This window comes from Adiantum capillus-veneris, chromosome 17, assembly GCF_014529385.1.
Source record: "Adiantum capillus-veneris isolate H3 chromosome 17, ASM1452938v2, whole genome shotgun sequence".
NCBI classification, from domain to species: Eukaryota; Viridiplantae; Streptophyta; class Polypodiopsida; order Polypodiales; family Pteridaceae; genus Adiantum; species Adiantum capillus-veneris.
Genome location: NC_140947.1, coordinates 29,788,907 through 29,810,762, shown reverse-complemented (window position 1 = coordinate 29,810,762; position 21,856 = coordinate 29,788,907). Strand labels below are relative to the sequence as shown.

General features: G+C 46.9%; 1 protein-coding gene across 3 annotated transcripts in view; it reads left to right on the top strand.

Annotated features, from left to right (window-relative positions):
- LOC147437000 (uncharacterized) overlaps nt 1-14,824 on the top strand; it is an 80,087-nt gene extending 65,263 nt beyond the window's left edge. For 2 of the 3 annotated variants that reach the window (XM_086486412.1, XM_086486409.1), the window contains exon 5: nt 14,644-14,824. In XM_086486412.1, coding sequence (XP_086342538.1) covers nt 14,644-14,686 — 43 coding nt within the window. In that variant the 3' untranslated portion in view covers nt 14,687-14,824. Of the gene's footprint in view, nt 1-14,266; nt 14,516-14,643 lie in introns of those variants that run through there. The other variant, XM_086486410.1, reaches the window with a different exon arrangement.
- Nucleotides 14,825-21,856: the final 7,032 nt, after the last annotated feature.

The following is a 21,856-nucleotide window of genomic DNA, read 5'->3' as shown; positions in this document are numbered from 1 at the left end:
GTTACAGTTACATAGCCGTTGAGGAAAAAGGTTCTAACTCAATGCCATTGTCCACTTTTTACGGGTCACCGTGGCATTGACACCACCTTGAAAGGTGTGGAGCGCTACTTCTTCTGGCCGAGACTCAAGAAGGATGTGGACGACTTTGTACGCAGTTGCTTGGTATGCCAGAAGGTCAAGCATAGGGATTGTTATAGCCTTTACCCATTTCCACCAGCCCCTGGGAAAGTATTGCTATGGATTTCATTTTTGATCTCCCGAAGACACAAAGTGGGTATGATGGCATTTGGAGTGTCATTAACAGATTTAGCAAGCAAGCTCACTTCGTTCCAGTGAAGAAAACAGTCAAACCGGATCATTTAGCGAGACTGTTCATTTCACAGATTTTCAGATTACATGGCATGCATGTGACAATAGTCTCTGACAGAGATTTCTGATTTACAAGTTTGTTTTGGAAGGCTATATGGGAGAACATTGAGACACGGTTGTAGTTCTCATCATCTTTCCACCCGCAGACAGATGGGCAATCTCAGATTGCAAATTCAGTCGTACTGGATTTATTAAAGTCTTACATTTCTAATCAGAAGACTCAATGGGAAATTGTTTGCCCTTGGTGGAATTTGCCTACAATAACACGATCCACTCTTCGACGGGGAAGGCGCCATTTGAGATTATTGAAGGTGCTACGTAGGTTCCACCCTTCCTTAGCCCAAAAGATAAGATTTTTGAAGCCGACCAGTGTACGAGGGACTTGGACACTGCTTTTGCCAAGGTCTGGGAGGCTTTAGCGAAGTCTCAGGAAAGACACAAGAAGGCAGTAGATTGACACGGTCGCGATTTGAAATTAAAGGAAGACGATTGGGTGCTCTTACGTTTTGAGAAGGCACGCCTAAGCAAGAAAAAGAGAAAGGAGCGGTTTTTTCCTAAGCTTAACATGAGATACTATGGACCTTTCCAGATAAAAGAAAAGATAAATGATGTCTCCTTTAGATTGAAGCTGCCCGATACTTGGAGGATTCACAATGCTTTTCATGTGAGTCTCTTGAAGCCTTTTAAAGGTGATGTGCCCGATGATGGGGAGCCAAGTGAGCAATCCGAAGTGGAGGAAAGCGAGGAGATACTCGTTCCAGAACAGATATTGACACATAAAGATAGAAGATTAAAGGTAAAGTGATTAGGCGGTTCTTGGTTAAATTCAAGAACTATCCTGCATTGGATGCAAAGTGGATGGAGGAGGAGGACCTAGCAGATACTCCTCAAATTTTGGAACTTTACCTTGAAGCATTCGGTTTAGCATAGTCTACTTTGATAGAACCCCGATCTCAGCATGGGGAATCTAGTGCAGCGGGCTTGCACAAGAGGGGAGTCCGCTCCTTTGTCAACAGATTACCCCGATTTTTATATAGAGTCATTGATGTCACTTTGGGTTTCAGGGATACTGCTGGGCTGACAGTATTCTACTATGTGACTTTATGAACTGGAATTCCCGAAAAGGAAATTGATTGATTTGCACTTGACTTGTTTGAGTGCAGGAATTGGTAGCATTTCAGTCTGATAAATCTCTATAGACATGATTGTAATAAGGTTTAGTTAATCGGGCATTTGTGAGGTCTCGACTAGATCTAGATGCGATTACTAAATATGTTGTTGATTAATCATGGTCTGAGATTTGAAATGAATTTGAATGTGATTTGTCATGTGAAACCGGCCCGTGGGGCGGTAGGCTTTGGCTTTCACCCAAAATTCTTTACTTTAGACACACACACTTTGGAAAGGTAACCTGCGACGGGAATTAATACTTAAAGGACACACACGGCTCGGAAGCTAGAATGCTCCGAAAAGACGCTGACAACCTGTAGGCCCCAAAATTGGCGCCCCTTTCGGTATTTCTTTATACTTTAAGAGGGTAAGTTACAAGAAGAGTCCTGGGAATTCTTTACCTGTATCCAGCTAGATACCATCTGTTCTAGCAAAATTGTGGCAGTATAACAGCCCCAAAACTTGCCCGAAACCAATTCCCCTGCTAGAACTCACTTCCATTGACATAAACCCTCTGATTTCTGCCCAAAAACAGTAAATTCAGCACGCTGTATTTACTGGTTTTTGCCCTGTTTTCAGCCCTAAACTGTCCCTAAACTGTCCTCTAATAGTGGGGCACTGTTCCCAATGGTTTTGGCGTTCGTACGGCTGAAAACCAGTCAAAATTCAGCGCATAACCAGCGCTGAAAATGCATCTGTACGGTGAGGTTATCACCCTCACCGGTTTCTACTTTTGAAGTAGCAGTTAGCTACTCCTGTTCCTGCTCAGAGAGGCTCTTGCCTCATCAAAAACGCATGTAACCACACAGCTGTACATGAGTCAAATGAAGAGCCCTCTTGTGGAGCATCACATTACTGCAAGTAGGGAAGAGAGAGAGCGTGTGAGGTGTGCAGGACATGACTTCTTGCACCACACTGTACATGAGTGGGAAAGATTGCAGTCAATAGCTCTTAACCTGTGACAAAATCTCTCAAATGAGCTCCCTCAGCTTAAAATTCAGCGCTACCTTCTTTTGCAAGAGGAAAGTGCATCAAAATGTGCCACTTGGCATGTTTACAAGCAATTTCCTGTTTCGGGGTTACCGCTCAAAAATCTCCCGACTGGTTGCCCAGTTGACTTTGCAGTAGAGTCCTAAAATGTTCCCCTTGTCATTCCGGAGGTAATGACGTGAACAGATTTCGTGGCCCAAAATAGCAGTTCCCTAAATTTTAGGGGATGCTTCCGTTGGACTCCCACTGGTCATCTTACCATCTATCCCCATTGACCGCATCCAAAAATGCAATGTGGCCCAACTGTTGGGTACTTTCCCTCGGTGACCCCACCTTGGTACTATGCCTTCATTGAGTTCACTTGCTAGTATCCACCAACTTGCTAAGTACGACGGGGGGGACCTACATGATTTTGAACTCAGCTTAGACATTCTCTTACTATACAAATTCCAGTGCTGACCAACTTCCCGTCTGCGGGTGAAACTACCGTTCACATTGGCCATACAATGTTCGACCATTTGCAACTTGAAACAAGAGGGTCTCAAAAATTAAACAAAAATCAATGGAAAGAAACCAACAACTAAAGTTAGCAGTTGCCATGTCCTCGTGACATAGTTAACAATTGCCACGTCCTTGTGACATACCCCCCTCTTGAAATCGCAAACATCCTCGATTGCATACCATAAATACATGACAACTGATGATCTTGTGTTGTTAGCACTCTTTTATCATCGCGCATGTATCCGCAAGAAAGGTCGTAACACATAGATACAAATGACTTAATGAGACCTTCATACTTTTGTCATTTCCATCTATCACACTGCATTCATATGTACATTTGATGTGCTAGCTCTATCATTACCCCTCCTTTGCACATGTTGGGTTGGGGCATAGGTAGGCTGTAACCCAAAGGCTTCAAGGTAAAGTTGCAATACATTTGGTGACTCTGACAGTTCATGCTCTTCCATCCACTTTGCATCCATAGGTGGATAATTCTTGAACTTCACCAAATAGCGTCTTGCAACATGTCCTTTCAACTTTTCTGTCTTTATGTGCTAAAACTTGCTCAGGTACCAGAATCTCATCAAGTTCCTCAACTTCTGGTTGATCTTCACCTCATCAGGCAATTTTAGCTTGTAAGCCACATCGCTGATCTTGTCAAGCACTTGAAAAGATCCATAGTAACGCATGCTGAGCTTAGGAAACAGCCATTCCTTGCCCTTCATCTTCTTTAACCTTGCGCTTTTGAACCTTAACGGAACCCAATCACCAGGTGATAACAACAATTCACGACGGTGACGATCAACAGTCTTTTTTTTCTTTGTTTGAGTCTTCTCCAAGGCAACTTTAATTGTCTTGTACATTTCATCCATGTTCTCAACAGATCGATTTGCCTCAAAGATCTTGTCCTTTGTAAGCAAAATGGGAGGAACTTTTTTGCCGCCTTCAACAATCTCAAAAGGTACCTTGCCAGTCGACGAGTGCACCGTATTATTGTACGCATACTCAAGCATAGGCAAATATTGTTCCCACTTGCCCTTATTATCTGACACATAGCATTTCAGCAGATCCAAGACAGTAGAATTAGCCTCTTTTGACTGTCCATCAATTTGTGGATGAAACGAAGACAAGAACTTGAGCGTAGTGCCCATGTTCTCAAACAATCTTCTCCTAAACAAACTTGTCATGAAGGAAACGAAGCAGCAAACGTGTGCTCGCTGCTGCCTTCACACACAACCCCCCCCCCCCCCCCCCGGTTGCTGCGCCATCGTTGCCCCCTCCACGCTGCCCCCAGCCCCCGCCTGTCCTTGCGTGTGTCAGCCCAGCCCGCCCCCCTTGCTACGCGTTTCTTTCCCGCCCGCTGCCCCCTCTCGCGCCGCCCCACCCCCGCCTGCTGCCCTCTCGCGCTGCCATCCCCCTCCCCCCCGCCCGCTGCCTCTTGAGCCTCCCCCCCCGCCCTCCTCTTTCCCGAAGTCACCCTGCAATTGGCTCTGGGGCATTGTTCTTTGGACAGTGCTCGGCGCGCTCGGCTACAAAGTCCTTTCTCCGTCTGCTTCTTCGCCACAGCAGTAGACAGAGATGAGGCTCCAGCTCCGCCACAGAGGGACTCGTCAGAAACCCCCTCGCCCGACCTTGCTGAGCCCACCATTCGACTTGCTCTTTCACCGACAAAGCAAGCGAGCCTAGCAGCAGGGGTAGAGCGTTTGCAGACGACTTCTGTCATCTGCAAGATTCTTGGCACCCGACCTAGCAGAGGAGAGCTGCGTGACCTTCTCCAGACTCGCCTTCTCGTAGAGGTGGGTAAGATCTTGGACGTACAGATACTCGGACGAGGTTACTATCAAATCGAGCTTGAGACCTCCGAGATGGCGTCCATGGTCATCGCCATGAGTCCATTGACCATCCGGGCAGCACGAGCCCACTTTCGACAGTGGAGGCATGGTCTCGACCCTACTTCGGATGTTCTAGTAGAGCAGAGAGACATCCCATCTCTGTCTGCTTTCCGGGTTTGCGGAGGGGGTACTTACCACTTTTGTCCAGGATAGGCTCTCAGCCATTGGGACTGTCCTGGAGACACCTCGCACGGCAGCCTCAGTAGTTGCCAAGGCGGTTGACATTCTCTCAGTTTGCGTTTTGGTCAGAGATACTCACACGCTCTCGAAGGTCATTCTTTTGCCTCGGGTGAGTGGGGGGTGGTTTAGACAGAGTGTGGAGTATTCAGGCCTCCCGAACCAGTGCTTCATTTGTCGATAGATGGGCCATCTTGCGAAGGCCTGTCCACGGAAGAGGCCTCGATCTACACCACGGACTCAGCCCCAGCTTGCAAGGGCTGGCCAGCAGCCACAGACAGAGACACATCACACACATGCAGAGCCACTCTCTGAGCGTGGGGCTCCAGCAGCAGAGGAGGGATGGCAGCAGGTCCGTGGCTGACGACGACAGGGGCCACAACGACAGCTTGGCACTCAGACTTAGCCCCAGCCTCGATCTACACCACAGACTCAGCCCCAGCCTGCAAGGGCTGGCCAGCAGCCACAGACAGAGACACATCACACACATGCACAGCCACTCTCTGAGCCTGGGGCTCCAGCGGCGGAGGAGGGATGGCAGCAGGTCCGTGGTCGACGATGACAGGGGCCACAACGACAGCCTGGCACTCAGAGTGGTCCTCAGGCACCTACTCAGCAGTAGTGGGTTCCCACGGGGAATTGGTTTGGTCCTCTTGAGCAGGATGAGATCCCTGCTCCCGCCCCCACCCCAGCTTCACCCTCGACAGTCCCTCCCCCCTCGGAGTTCCCCCCCTCCTCATCATCCTCCCCCCGCCTCCTGCTCCCGCCGCCTCTTCCCCCCCGCCCCTCTACCTCTACCGCTCCCCCCCGCCCCTCTTCTCGACCGCTCCCCCCTGCTCCTACTCCCCTCCCGCTCCAGTTCCACAGTCGACCCAGAGGGCAGGGCCTTCTCTAGCTGCTAGGAGATCTCTTGGCAGCGCCTTTGCCACGAGTCGCTTGGCGAGAGAGGGACAGCTTTTCTTGCGACCCCCTCTACAGGTACAGACGTCTCTCCTTGCAACTATTCCTCGTGGTCTGACGAGCATCGACATCTGGCGCCGATGGGACTTCTTCGACTACGACTTTACTCGTTTTCTCGGCGACCCTCAACAGACCATGAGGCAGCCTGCTTCAGGGTCCATGTTCTGTTCCTTGCAGCTAGGGGGACAGAGGGCTTGGACTCAACAGTTGGCTTCTCCTTTCCTTGCTAAGTTGGCTTCTCCTTTCCCCTTTGCAGGAGGGACCAGACTGAGTGGACTCTCGACTCAGTGTTGGGATGGTTGCACACACAGGTCCTAGAGTTCTCTCACCACATGGGAGAACTAGGAGTTACAGACATGCTTTAGACTTTGTGGCCATTGGCCAAGTTTGCGGTGACACCTCCAGATACAGCACGATGTAGACACATTGTGGTTTACTTCTTTGCCGATACACAGTGCTTGCCATGCTATATACAGATTCATGAGGACTCCTGGACAGAGGAGGTTGCTTTACGCACGGCTCGCTTTGCTTGGGCTTGGGCCAGGCACTCGTTGCAGTCACGCCTATCTAGAGGACGCTCGGATGCGGATTACTCTCCATCCAAGCCAGCCTCGAAGATAGCCCATCTAGCTGCTGCAGCAGCATGATGATCGTCTCATGGAACGTGCAGGGACTAGGTGGGCCCCAATTTTAGCATCAGCGGGCCGACTGCGTCAGGAGCTTCAGCGTTGCCTTGTGGCAGGAGAGATTGATCTCCCTATCCTTTAGGAGCACCATCTGTGTGAGAGCCTCATTAGACGTTGTGGTCAAATCTTGCGTGGACGATATGATACTTTTTGGTCAGTTGCTTTTGGACCTGGAGGCATCCAGGGTGGGGTATGTATGACTATTGTGGACTCTTTGCAGCAGGCCATTGTGGGCAGAGGGATTATTGTGCTAGGCAAGGCTCAGTGGATTACTATGCAGGTTCAGGGTTGCCTAGTGGGCTTCCTGAACATCTATGCGCCCAATGTGGCGAGTGCTCGAGCAGAGTTTTGGTCATAGATAGTTGAGTCGCTGCCGCAGGCAGAACATTGGTGCATAGGAGGGGACTTCACAACACGTTGGAGGACCCTTCTGTGACAGGATTGGTGGTAGCCATGCTACTGTGCATGGAGTTGAGCTGGCAGCTTGGGAGAGGTTTTGTATGACTGAGGGTCTCGGATGTTTGGCAGCACTCTAGTTTTGTGAGGCCCCCAAACAGCCTTATCTTTTCTTGTTCGGACCACAGAGTGGGAGGAGTGAATCTATCGCGGATAGATTGCTTCTACACTAGTGACCATTTCATTGACTTGGGAGGGATAGTTGGCATTCTGGCAGGGACCTCCTTCTCGGACCATGCACCAGTGATCCTCAGAGTGGTAGATAGATAGAGGAGAGAAAGCATGATGCTTCGCATTCGAGAGAGGGTCTTGTTGGACTCTGCACTCAGAGAGCGAGTAGAGGCTCTCTAGACAAAGAGCTTGGACAGGCAGGATTCTCCTGCTGACAGAGTGGCCTCAGGACTAGCTCAGATTAGCCGTTTCTTTCTCCAGGAGTCTTTGGCTCGCCGGGCTGCAGCGAGAGAGGAGGAGCAGCGTCTGAGACGGGGCATTGCTTCGTTACAGAGGATGCAGGAGAAACATCGAGACAGTCCTTGGTTGGAGGAGCAGCTACAGTAGGCTCGACAGGAGCTTGTTTGCGCAAAGGAGAGGCGACATGAGTTTGCTTTCCACCGACAGGCATCTTGGTGGACACAGGTGGGCGACAGAGTGACTGGTGCTTTCTTTGAGGCAGTGGGACCTCAGCATTCGCATGCCAAGGTCAGTCAGTTGAGGAGGCCCGACGGGTCAATTGCTTCTGAGCCCGAGGATATGCGTGCTGTTGCTACTGACTTTTACCGCGAGCTACTGTCTGCAGAGCCCCAGTCAGAGCGTCAGGATGCATGCAGGGAGTAGGTTTGGGCACAAATGCCTTGTCTCGTGACTGAGGAGATGTGTCAGAGGCTTGAGTTGCCACTTCAGCTTGAGGAGCTGCACACGGCTCTTAGGGTCCTCCCCCGTGGTAGTTGTCCAGGTGAGGATGAGCCGACTCCCAGTTTTTTCTTGGAGTGCTGGGACCTACTTGGCCCAGATCTCTGCAGTGCTTTTCAGTACATTTTGCACACAGGAGTGATGCCTGACAGCATGAGTGAGGGCTTGATCTACCTCATTCCTAAGGAGGGTGGCTCCTTGGATGATTGACAATGGCGCCCTATCACCATCCTCAACTCAGCCTACGAAATTCTTGCCAAGGCTCTGAGTTTGAGGATTCAGCCACTTCTAGAGAGCCTTATACATGGGACTCAGACAGGTTTTGTCAAGGAACACAGTATCCTTGACAACATCTTTACCTTTTGGGAGGCTTCTGCCCTAGCACGGCTCCGTGGTGAAGACCTAGTGATTCTTCTTCTCGATTTTGAGAAGGCATACGTCAGAGTTGACTGGGACTTTCTAGAGGGCACTCTACGTAGGATGGGCTTCTCAGATGCTTGGATCAGAGGGGTGTCAGCTTTGTACAGACAGGCTCACAGTTAGGTACTTTTGGCAGGAGGTAGAGGTGATCGCTTCATGCTCACACGTTCGGTCAGACAAGGCTGTCCTCTTGCCCCCTTCCTCTTTTTGTTCTATGCGGAGGCGATGAGTAGGTTTTTGGTGTCGCAGCAGGGTGGTCTACGGGGCTTAGCACTCCCTATTCGGGGAGATGAGCTACTAGACGTTGAGTTTGCTGACAACTCAACCTTGTACTTAGATGGCCTGGAGGCCAACCTTCACAGGTGTGAGCAGACTCTGGAGACCTTCTTTTGTGCATTGGGCGCATTGATAAGCCGGAGAAAGACAGTGGCTTTCTCGGTTGGTAGTGCTCCTATGCCCAATTGGATGCCAGGAGAGGGTTTTAGGTGGATTCCCCCAGGGACTGCGGTACTTGGGCTGTCAGGTTGGTTTGGACTTGTCTCCCGAGTAGCAGATTGCTCCCCTCCTCCTGTCTATAAGGAGGAAGTTGTTACATTGGAGCTCAGCACGACTTTCTTTGGCTTGCAGAGTAGTAGTGGCCAACCAGGTGTTGTTAGCGACTATGTGGTACATCACTTCTTGCTGGATCTTCTCGAGTTCTTGTATCAGCCAGGTAGAGAGGCTGATCAAGAACTTCCTTTGGTCAGGACGTGACACTCAGATAGCCCGAGCCAAAGTGGCTTGGCAGGTCATCACTCTTCCTTGTTTAGAGGGAGGGCTTGGGATCATTGACCCAACACAGCAGAGCAGAGCCCTTCTAGGGAAGTTCATAGTCAGAGGACTTCTTCCCGGTGAGGAGCCTTGGAAGGAGTTCTTGCTACAGCGGCTTCGTGCTAGGGTGCCTCAAGCGGGAGGCTCCTGGCGACCTTCGACCAGATGGATCTTCACAGAGATGTGCAGAGTTGGTTTGAGCAGGAGACTGGAGGATCGCTTCGCTGTGAGCTTGCTTCGATCTTGGGAGCTCTTACGGCGAGGCTTGGAGCAGAGACAACCTACTTGCACGGAGGAGCGCCTACGGCAGTCCCTTGTCTGGAACCCCATGGTTAGCACTCAGAGAGGCCACTTGGTTGGTAGTTGGCCTCATGTTTCCTGGGGTCCCATGGCAGCGGGTCCAACGCGCTCTTTAGGTGACTGATTAGAGTTCACAGGCTTGTCAGAGGAGGTGCAGAGTTTCCAGCTCTATAGGGCATGAGAGGGGTGCAGAGCATGTGCCAGGACATCTCGGAGGCAGTTCCAACTGAGTGGCTCACGCCTCTCGAGCCAGTAGCAGCCAGGTGGATGGGAGCCTTCACACGACTGGAGGTTCTCATCTCAATCAGGGCCTGCTCAGAGATTGTTCCATCCCTTTTCTTCGAGCTTTAGGGTGGGGGACGCTTACAACGAGTTGCAGTAGAGGCCTCGCAGGTGGCAGAGTGTTGTTTTCAGAGGATTCGAGTAGTGGGCATCTATGGGAGGACTTGTGTCATCGATCCTGACCTAGCAGCTCTTGAGACTGGACACTGGAGGCTGTGGGCTTGGGAGTGCTGTCCACTGGCACGAGTCCAGTGGGATCCTGGTGAGTGGCTCTGGAGGGATCCTTTCTCTTTTGTAGACCACCCAGGTGTCCCGTTCTTTCAGTACACTGTTCGATTGGGATGTCATATACTAGCAGCACAGAGAGAGGCCCGCCCCACTGCAGCACCTCATTGGCAGGAGGAGGGTCTCACAGCTGAGTTCTTGGCAGCCTTCTGGGAGAGGTTGTGGGACTCCAAATAGCTGAGGCGAGTCACCTTGTTTTAGTGGCTGGTCGCACACAGAGCTACAGCAGTTGGGAGCTGGCTAGTGCATAGTGGTCTCTCGGCCGCATGTGTAGCTTGTGACCATCTTGTGGAGAGTCAGCGTCACTGTCTTTGGGACTGTCCTTCGGCCCGGCAGGTGTGGCTTCGAGTTCTTCGGCTGATGCCTACTCTCTCCACGGCTCGACAGTACACTTGGGGAGTAGCGGCTTGGTCCACCCTCACGGGCCCGACACTTCAGTTTGGGCTATCTTCCACCAGCAGGATGATAGTGATGCAGGAGGGGCGACCTACACTCCCGCCTGTTGCAGAGCTTACTCCACAGGAGTGGTGCAGTGAGAGAGGAGTGTTGGGAGCTCATCAGTGGCCTGACACTCTAGTTCATCTGGCGGGCCCGTTGCTTCCGCATCTTTGAGGCTCGCCTTGTGCCACCAGCAGAGACTGTTCGCGATTTTTGGCTAGAGCTGATCCACACTCTCAGAGGACAGCTCGAGGGACTACAGGGCAGCTTCGACCGCATGCGGGAGCGTAGAGAGGCTTTCCTTCGACTCTGGTGTCTTGGGCCTTTCTACACCATGGTCAAGGGTGTTCTTCGATGGCACTACCGACCACCTGTGTGGCTTTTCCCTCCCCCCATTTCTTGATTTAGCCCCATTGTACATATGCTGGATTTTTCATTGGGAGAGTCTCCCACCATGGTTGTTGTAGCCCTCTCTTGAAGAGGTGGTTGCAGCCCTATGGACAGTTTCAGTAACTAATAGAAGGATCTTTTTCTTGGGGAAAAAAAAACAAACTTGTCATGCGAGGATCACGATCACTGACAATTGATTCTGGCATACCATGGTACTTGAACACACTATACATGAATAAACGTGCTATCTGATCAGATTTTATCTTCTTTCTAACAGGGATAAAACGGGCCTGCTTGCTGAACATGCAGATAATGATCCATATACCATCATTCCTTGTTGGGGTTCTTGGAAGATCAAAGATAAAATCCATAACAATGCTTTTCCATGGCTTATCCATGGAATTGGTAGTGGTTGTAACAACCCTGGTGCCTTTTACCTGTCAAAATTGACCTTTTGGCAAATCATGCATATGCTTGCGCAGAGGCATCCACATCTCTCCTCAAGGTAGGCCAATAGAAGAATGTCTCTACCGCTTTAACTGTCGCATGAATACCATGATGCCCTGCATACGGTGGGACATGACTCTCTTCCATGACCTTATGTCGCAATGGCCTAGTGACACGAAGTCTGCCATGCATCATCATAAAATCATCTCTGAGGAGGTAGTGCTCATGATGTTGCCCCTCTTGCAACTGTTCAAAGATCCTTGAAAAATCTTCATCAGTAGCATACTGTTCCTTCATGTCATCCAGCTCATGATGATAAGGAATTGACACAGTTGAAATTTGTGGCTTCCTTAATAACGCATCAGCCACAACATTCTTCTTGCCTTCGACATGCATAATCTGGAAGTGGAACATAGAAAGAATGTTTGCCCATCCCATATGCTTTTCGGATAACTTTGATTGTGTCAAGAAGTATCGCAAGGTTTAATGGTCTGTTTGGACAACAAAATCAGCGCCTAAGAGGTAGTGCTTCTAACTAGAAAGCGCATGAATCACGGCCAAGAGCTCTTTCTCATAGACTTGCATAGTCTTCTTTGGCCCTTGCAAAATTCGGCTTTCATAAGCTACTACCCGTGCGTCTTGCATTAGCACTGCTCCGATGCTATTGCCACACACGTCACAGTGGACCACAGTTGACTTCCTGAAATCTGGTAAAACAATTACTGGATCTGAAGTCAACTTTTTCTTTAAGAGACTAAAAGCTGAAATCTCTTTTTGGGTCCATCTGAAAGTGACCACTTTCTTTTGCAAAGCGTGAAGAGGTGATGCTATCTCTGCAAAATTCTTGATAAACCTTCTATGGTAGGAACACAATCCCAAGAAGCTTCTGACATCGTGCACAGTCTTCAAGCGTGGCCATGTCTTAATAGCTTTGACCTTTGCGGGATCCAATTGACATCATCCTTTGAGACTATGAAAGTGGATCTCTTCCAGGAAGAATTCATTTTTCGTAGGATTGACAAGTAGCTTGTGACTGCGCAACTTTCGAACACAATGGTCAAGTGACGCCTATGCTCCTCTTCATTCTTCGAATAGACTATCATGTCATTGAAGAATGTCCCAACAAATTGTTGATGCGAGCGGAAAATCCGGTCCATCATTTTGTTGAACGTGGCAGGAGCATTTGTTAGCCCAAACGGCATCACTAGAAACTCAAAGGCCAAATGTCGTTCTAAACGCAGTCTTGTGCATATCCTTTGGCCTTATACGAATCTGATTGTACCCACTCTTAAGGTCTCTCCTGCTGAAAATTGCAGCACCTTTTGGAGTTCGCCTACAATAGTGGCGAGCATTCTGCTATTGAATTCAGTCCTTTCATGCTGATGTATGGATTTGAGCTTAAATCCCCTATTGATATTGACTTAGAGAAAGTCAAGCTCGTAATTTCTTGTATGATATGCAAGAAATGCTCGAATTGGCTGAGGATAGTATAAGGACAGCTCGTGATCGAGTTACTACTTATGCTAATCAAAAGAGATCTCCAAGGACTGTGGAGGTGGGACAATGGGTCTATCTGAAGATACCCAAGGATTCCAGGACCATGCGAAGTGGAAAACATTATAAGCTTTCAACTAGATATTGTCGTCCATTCTTGATCACAAAGAAAATTGGCCAAGTTGTCTATAAAATGGCTCTTCCTTCGGATGTTAGCATACATCCAGTGTTTCATGTATGTCGCCTTGAAGAAAAATTAGGCAAATCTGACATTGTTGTGCCTATCGAGGAAAATGTATGGCAAGATATGCAAACTAAGTATATTTCTGAAGAACCAAATCTGAAAGATTTGCTACTTGGGAGTCAGTTGGAGCTTTGAAAGCTCAATATCCCCCTTCATTGATGAGGACATCAATGGTTCTTAAGGGGGAAGTATGTTTTTTCCTGCTTACAAGAGAGGGGATCTAGTCTAAGACATTGTCGACATGGGCGTTCAGTGTCCGAGCAAACGTAGTGTGAACCGGGCCAGTGTGGCCGGCCACTTTTATAAAAGGGAGGACAAGGACTCATTTGTAGTTATCGACCCCCATTGGCATAGTGCCAATGGTTAGCCTCACCCGTGAGGCTAGGAGTGCGTGAGGTCACCTCGAGGAGGTGAGGTCGGGTGGTATGGGATGCACTCCTAGCCCGTGAAGCTAGGACTGCGCGAGGTCACCTCGAGGAGGTGAGGCTGGATGGTATGGGATGCTCGGTCTTATAGGTGCACGCCTACGTCCTCGGACACTAGCCCCAACACGGGGGTGTTGCCGAATGGTGGCTATGGTTGGGTGGTTTGTCTGACGTGTGTTTGTAGGCGGTCTCTGTAGCCGGGAGATCCTCTCCGAGCGTTCGTTTCACCCCTCTTACATGAAGCAGCTGCTGCGAGGTTCATCACATAGGAGGAGATTGATGCCATGATAAGCGGTCCCTACGAGATTTTGTGGTGATACTTAGGAGATGAGGCTTTGGGAGATGGGCTACCAACTTATGATGTAATTTTTTGGTCTTATAGGTGATTAGGCATTTCAAAGGTGCGAGTATATATCATTTCATCCCCCCCCCCCCCCCCTTCCTTCCCCGCCCGTGCGTGGGGGTTTCTCCTCCTACCCACGCTATAAAGAGGCGCACACACTTTTCTACAATGTTGACAGATGCATGCACACATTGACACACAAACAAAATTGTGACTTTTGCTTCATAACTGGTATTAAAATATTGACTCAATCCTGTATTTTTTTGTTGATGATGCAGTGCCTCACTTATTCTGAAGCCAAAATCGTAAAAGAAAGTAATAGACACAGCAATCAACACTATCCTGGGAGACTTTGCAGAAGGCTTACGTGAATTTTCATCAGAGCAAGTCCTAATGTCTTTTATTGTTGGGCTGAGTTTTCGTTTGTTATGTACATAGAACATCTATATATATATATATATATATATATATGTATTAAGTAAAATTCACATCAGTGGTTTACTCAATTCAATGTCCCTCTTTTCCTCTCTCTGGATTTTATCGTTAGTGCCAGTGCCTCCTATTAGTTTCTACGTTCAGACATTTCTAATATCATCAGGGTGTTTATCTAAAGAGTTTTCATGTATAATAGATGTGTTCCTTGGTCATTTTGCAGCTTATACATTGGAAAAGAGTTTGAAGTTACGTCGCTCCAGTGAATTTGCAAAAGCTCCTGAATTGAGTTCATTACATGGCCTCAGTTGCATGAGTGAATTCCAAACGATGAACTTATTTTGATTTGATATGCTGTGAAACAACTATATTATCTATCAAGGAATAGAGTGGGTCTTTTCGCAGACGATTGTAGAAAAAGATCAAATCTTTATCGTTGATCTCTTGGTTGGTTACCGGCTCTGGCCAGTAACTGTAAAAAGAACGGCCATCAGCAAGGCAAATCATCTTGCGTCCCCTTGCGACAGTAGAAGGTGCTTGATCAAAATAGACATGAGGGATCACAGGCTTAGAGGAGGAGACTTAGTTAATCAGGCTAGTTACTTTGTAGACGATTCAACTCCTTGAATAGATCAAGTAGTGACACCAGTGCTCATATGTTGTGCTTGTGATGTCACAGCAGGATCTTAAGTAAAGCTTTCCTCTTCTTAGGTAAGTCATCTCCTGGCCATCCTAATTGCAGGGGCCATCAGTTATGTCCATGGGAGCTACCTATAGGTGGCTCTTACTTGATGATATATGTGTTAAAGTTGTAGCATCTCAAGTGAATAGCTCAATGTGATCCCAATATTTATTTTGGCTTTAGGTATTTATTTTACTTATTTGTCAAGTCTTGGGTAGGGCAATTTACTAAGGGGGGTACTTAAGGCCCCCCAGGCTAGTATATATGCACCATCTTGCCCCCATTGTATAATCTCAAATTTATTGCCCAAGGTGGGTAGTTGGTTGGTTCAACAGTCTCTCTCTCTCTCTCTCTCTCTCTCTCTCTCTCTCTCTCTCTCTCTCTTATATTCTCCCCATTGCTCTATGATTGCGCATCGTCGACTTTGACATGATATTTGAGCCTTAACGGGGAGAACTAGCACATGACGAAGAAGCAGCTGTGGGCAACGGCTTTCCAAAACGCAGGCAAAGGAAGCATTGAGGGCTCTGGGCAGTGGCGTTCCAAAAAGGCAAAAGCTCCTGAAGTAGTTGGGCAGATCTGCGTTTTCTATGGCGTTTGAAGCCCTAGGAGGTGGAGGTTCTTGTTGTCAGTTTTTTCTTCATTGCCATTGCGTTTTGATACACAATCCATAGCTCTCCCCGACGGCGTCAGGTGGTTCGACAGCGTTTTGAGACGTCGCAGGTAGAGGAGGAATTTTTGGGGGGCATTGGCCTGACAACGTTCTGAAACGCAGTGTGCAAATAGCTCCCCTGTGGGATCGTTTCATACCGTGGAGTTGCATTTCGATAAGTTTTAAATTGTGGCCTCTTTGTGCTACCCTCTAGGGCAGCATTTTGAAATGCTAACCAAGGGGGGAGGTGCAGCTAGGCAACGGTGGTCGTCAGTTGAGAAATTCGAACTCTTGAGGGAAACCCCAAGTACTTAGGAGGTACATACCTGGACCCATCGGCAAAGATGACCAGCACTCAGTCGGGAGTCTATGCACGATTGAAGTCCTCAAGGGAGATAAAGATGCTTTGTTTGGCTCGGGAGTCTGAAGCCAAAGGCAAATGCAAGAGCTCACATGAGGACAGAAGCAAAGGCAAGCTTGACAAGGGCGGCAAGGCTAGTACACGGTTGCAGCCTCGACACTTACTAAGTTCTCAAGCGATTTGGCAACCCATTTGCCTCGGAATTGTAACGCTCAAGGCAAGGTTCCAATCTCGCAAAAGAACAAAGTCCAAGGGGGCACGCTTGATGAGGATAATAAGACTAGTGCTCAGTTAACTGCCCCCGTAGCCACGAGGCCCAAGAGCCGTTGTTATAAATGCGAGAAGAGCTTTGTTTGGCTCGAGAATACGAAGCCATAGGCAGAAGTAGGAACTCACAAGAGGACAAAGGCAAAGGGAAGCCTGATACAGATAAATGTGATAAAGATTTGACAAAGGCGATCGGCATGGCACACGTGGTCGCGACCACAGTGGCCACGATGCAAGATTTCTAGTCAGGTGGCGGTTGCCACAACTAGCTTCAGCCAGGGGGAGGCTTGTGAGCGCCAGAGGGGGGTAGAGAAAGCTCCCTATAAATGAGTTAGATCCATGCGTTGGGAAATCAAGTTATTGGTGTTTGAACCTGTGGATCGGAGTTCAAGGCACATGCATCCGGCAAGGAACCAACACCACTATATGGATGTGCTGCAGGCAATCCATCGTTGTTGGCCGGATTATGAAGAGGATGTGTTTCAAAGTTCATTGTCTAGGAATGTTTGAACATGCTGTGTTCACAATCCACAAACGTGGATTCTTGGACGTAGTATGGTTTACAACTCAATTTTCACTGAGGCAAACAGTGCTCAAGATGGCATTCTTCTAAGGTAAAAAGTTGGAAATTGTATTACTGAGGTGTATCCGGTACTAGACCTATTACTATTATAGGTTTGGACACTCCAAGCTAGAAATCAATAGCAACACATGAATAGAAACTGCAAATAAGTGAACTGAACTTGAAGAGAGAGAGAGGAGAGTCGACACGGGACGGTGAAGTCTGAGGCAAGATGCACTGGCCCCAAAGATTGGCGCCTCTTTCTATATTTCTTTATTATCACTTTGCAAAGGTATAACATTCGAGGTTCCAACTTTCTTTGAGACCGTGTCTAGATACTCTCCGGAGGAGTGGCCCTCTCGGCACTTATAAGCTTTCAAGGGATGCCCAAAAGCAGAGCCCCGAAAGGTCCAGTTCTAAAAGCATTTAAATCCAAAAGCATCTGCCCCCAAAAACTGCCGAAAACAGCCAGCGTAAAAAGCAAAAATCCGTTCAGCCTGCCACATCAGCATGTCAACGCAATTTACGAAAAACCAGCTCAGACGTAAAGCGTTTGTATTTTAGGGTTTAGGCCCCTCGGCTATTGCTTTGTAAGTTCTTCAAGTTGTCAGGGGGTTAGGCTTTTAAATCCTAACACCTTAGTCCTTTCGGTCACTTTTTCTGGGTTAAGTTCCTCTTGTCCTCTTTGCCTTGTTCTTTCCAGTTGGGTATGCCATGTCATCACATTGTGACATATCCTCTCTTGAAAGTATTGTAATCTGTTATGTCCCACTTTACAGGAGAGGGGATTCGGTCTAAGACACCGTTGGGATGGGCGTCCGGTGTCCGGGCGGATGTAGTATGAACCCGACCAGTGTGGCCGGCCACTTTTATAAAAGGGAGGCCAAGGCCTCATTTGTAGTTATCAACCTCCACTGGCAGAGTGCCAATGGCTAGCCCGTGAGGCTAGGAGTGCCCGAGGTCACCTCGAGGAGGTGGGGCTGGGTGGTATGGAACGCTCGGTCTTACAGATGCACGCGTACTTTCAAAAGGAGGGGTGATGACATCTTCTTCATATTCTTTCGTTATTTATGCAGAAGTGAAAGTTCTACCCACTTCTTAGGTGCTTCTATGCGTAACAACAACGTATACCACCATGTCTGTGCATTTCCTTTCAAGTAAGATGCTGCCCTTAAGATCTTGGAGCGTTTCGAGATACAACATCTCGAGAAGGCGATTCAAACTGTTGTATGAATTCAAGGTCTCGATGGGTGTCCTGATAGCCTAAAAACGTGTCAAACTTGATCCCTTTACCTCCATTCTTGAACTCCTTGGTCTTCTTGTTCGTTTGTTTAATGTGTAAACTGACAACAAAGGGCGGAGTCTCCTCCTCTGAACTGCTAGATGGCTCCCTTTGCCTTCTAAACTTTTTTATAAATCTTCTTTTCTTGCTTTTTCTCCACTTCTTTTGCTTTTTCTCATCCTCTTTGGAACTAAAGGATGACAAACTGACGGGACTCTTTGAAGACAGGAAAAACAAGGGATGTGCAAAAGCAAAGCCCCAAAAGCTTCAATTCTAAAAGCACTTAAATCCAAAAGCATCTACACCCACAATCTGACACCAAAAGCTGCCAAAAACAGCCAATGCAAATCATGGAAATTCGTATAGCCTACCATGTTAGTATGTTAACGCAATCTGCATCCAAACGTCAAGCTTTTGTATTTTAGGGTTCAAGCCTCTCGGTTAGTGCTATGTTAGTTCTTTAAGTTGTCAGAGGGTTAGCTTTTTAAAAGCCTTACCCCTTAGGCCTCTCGGCCACTTCTTTTGGTTTCAGTTCCTCTTGTTCCCTTGGCCTAGTTCTTTCTAGTTGGGTATGCCACATCATCACTTTGTGATAACTACAGGGTAGCTTCTTCATTGACTTGGTTTTCCTACATATGTCGGACCATGAGTTGCAGAGAGGGTGTTAATTTTATTATAGCATCTCAAGTGAATAGCCCAATGTGATCCCAATATTTATTTTGGCATTAGGCATTTATCTTTCTTATTTTTCAGAGTCTTAGGTAAGGCAATTTATTAAGGGGGGTACTTAAGTGTCCCTAGGCTAGTATATAAGCACCACATTGTCCCCATTGTATAATCAGCAATTCATTGCCTTGTTGGTCGGTTCAACTCTCTCTCTCTCTCTCTCTCTCTCTCTCTCTCTCGTATTGTCTTGATTGCTCTACGCTTTTGCATCGTCGACTTATGGCCTTCGTTTTACCATGTTTCATGGCTTGTGTTTGAAAGGAAAGAGGCCTCCTAGTTACGCTTCCAGTACTATTGAGAAGAGTGTGCAAGTGGAGTTCATTACCTACTAATACAGCGAGCTCCTCGTCTACATTGATTACGTGCATTGTGGCAAGTTGTTGGCCAATTGGACTTTCTTCTTCGACATGGATGCGCACAAATTATATAGGCTGCCTCTCGACTTTGCTACCTGCAGGGGATTGCCCCTCTTTGTTGTAGAACTTGCACTTCTCTTCTCACTGTGTTCTCGATGTCGCTTGCTTCCCCTCTTCTATTTGTGCTCCACACACCAGTGTGTAGCAACACACGAGTGTTGCTACTAGCTTTCTCAATGGCAATCAACCTTTTTTCAAGTTGTAATATTCTTTGCAGTGTTTGTGTGTGTACTCTTGGGGGTAAGAGGTCACTCTCGATCTCCTTTGGACCGTTTCAGTGCATAGTTCTGCTCGAGAGCTTCACATATATATTTTTTGTATATTTTTAGCCCACCATTTTTGGCACGTACAGGTATTATATTTTATTTATTGGCCTTTGGGCCACTTAACTATTTTGAAGATTTTATATTGTCCAAGTGGTCAAATGACACATTTTAATGAAAGAGTCTCAAAAACCTCATCACTTGAGTTTTTGAACTTCTAAAACTTACATAACCTCTTCTCTCTCTGCAACTAGCGCTATCTCTTTTTGCCTCTGCACTCCACCTGCCCGCACACTATGCTACTTAAACTCACACAATCTGGGTTCGTGAACTTCCTCTTTCAACTTGTATTAGAGCCTCGTGCAAAGTCGTTGCGAGGAGTTTGTTATGAACAACTAAGTATTTCAGCCCTACAATCTTGAGAAGCTTTCTCTTTTTAGGAACTTTTCATCACGGGAAGTCTCTTCGGCAAGGAAATTTGTGAATAGTGGGTGCTTTTTGTCCATTTTGGACAAATTTTGACATTTACAGACCAATTTCAAGAGTGAAAACTTGGCGTTTAGATGCACATCGTTCCTCTATGTATCAATTTGTGGTTTGTGCCTTGAAATTGTGAAAATCCTCAAATTTTTGGGTGAGAAAATTGAAAATTTAGCGTGCTTTAACTTTTTGCAAGAAATTTCAGAAACTAATAAATTCTTGAATATTTTTGAGAATATTAAGAAATTCAAAGGGGAGCTTCTAGAAGTGTTGTATTATCTTTGTGGCACTTGTTTTGTAGAAATTTTGCAATAATCAGTGAAATTTCAGCAAATTACTAATTTTTGAATTTTTTCATAGAAATTCAGTTTTTTGATTTTTTTGTATCCTCCACTTTGGACATGAAGAATCTCTTCGAAATCAAGAGATTCTAAGGCACTGTATTCGATTTGTGGAAAGGGAGAATGTATAACATTCTCTTCTTAAAAGATTTCGATGGTGCACTGAAAGATGTAAAGTCTGCAGCTATGATAGATGAGACGTGGCTTAATTTAACAAAAAGGATATGACGTATGTAAAAATGACTATTGCGGATGAAATTTTGGTAGACCTTAAGGGTATTGACATTGCCTATGGTGTGTGGGAAAAGCTCAAGGCCACTTATGAAAACAAGATGGCGGTGAACCATTTGCACTTGGATCCTGCGCTCTGTTAGACAGCTTGATATGCACGATTATAGCATCATTTTCAGTGGTGGCACATGGAAGCTCACAAAAGGTGCTATGCAAATTGTTAAGGGCACAAAGAAGGGGATACTTCACTTCTTGCATTGCAAAGCCTGCCATGCAAGTTTGTTGCTATAACAGAGATTGAGTGTCACTGGAGCTTTGGCACAAAAGATTAGGCCATATGGGCCAGAAAGGATTTAATATTCTTCCTCTTGTGTTGATACTAAGGGCTTAAAGCTTGATTTTGGTAATGAATGGCAATATGGAAAGCAAGTGAGAAATTCTTATTAAGTTTGGTGTCTCTCGCAAGTTTGATCATCTTGATCTTGTACATTTTGATGTGTGTAGCATGCATGTAAAGAGTATGGGTGATGTTGTGTATTTTCTTTCCTTTGTTGATGATTTCTCTAGGAAAATTTGGCTTTATTTGCTCAAGAATAAAAATGATACGTTTACTTCTTTGAAAGATTTAGATACATCTTTGACTATCCAAATAGGTAGGAAGTTGAAATGCTTGAGTACAGAGAATGGGGTGAGTTCACATCTGCTAAATTTGTGAAATTTTGCCAAGAGATTAGTATCAAGAGGGAGCTAACAACCTCTTATAGTCCCTCATCTAATGGCGTGGCTAAGAGATATGACAGGATGTGTGAGAGGGCTCGATACATATTGTCCACCGTTAATCTCCCTCAAGGTTTTGGGGAGAGGCACTTAAAATTGCAGTTCATATTTGCAATCGTTCACCTAATACTACGGTGAAAGCTGACATCCTAAAGAGGTTTGGTTTGACAAACCCGCTTCATATGACCACTTGCACAGTTTCGGTTACAAGACATTTGTGCATGTAAGGCTTGAGTTGAGGACTAAGCTTGATGTTAAGTTCATGAAATGAATCTTTATGGGGTATGGAGATGAAGGAGAAATGGGCTACAGAGTATGGCTACCTCAACTTCAAAGGGTTATACGCAACTGAGATGTTAAAGTTGCTCAAAACAATGTTGTGTTTGATGTGGGCTC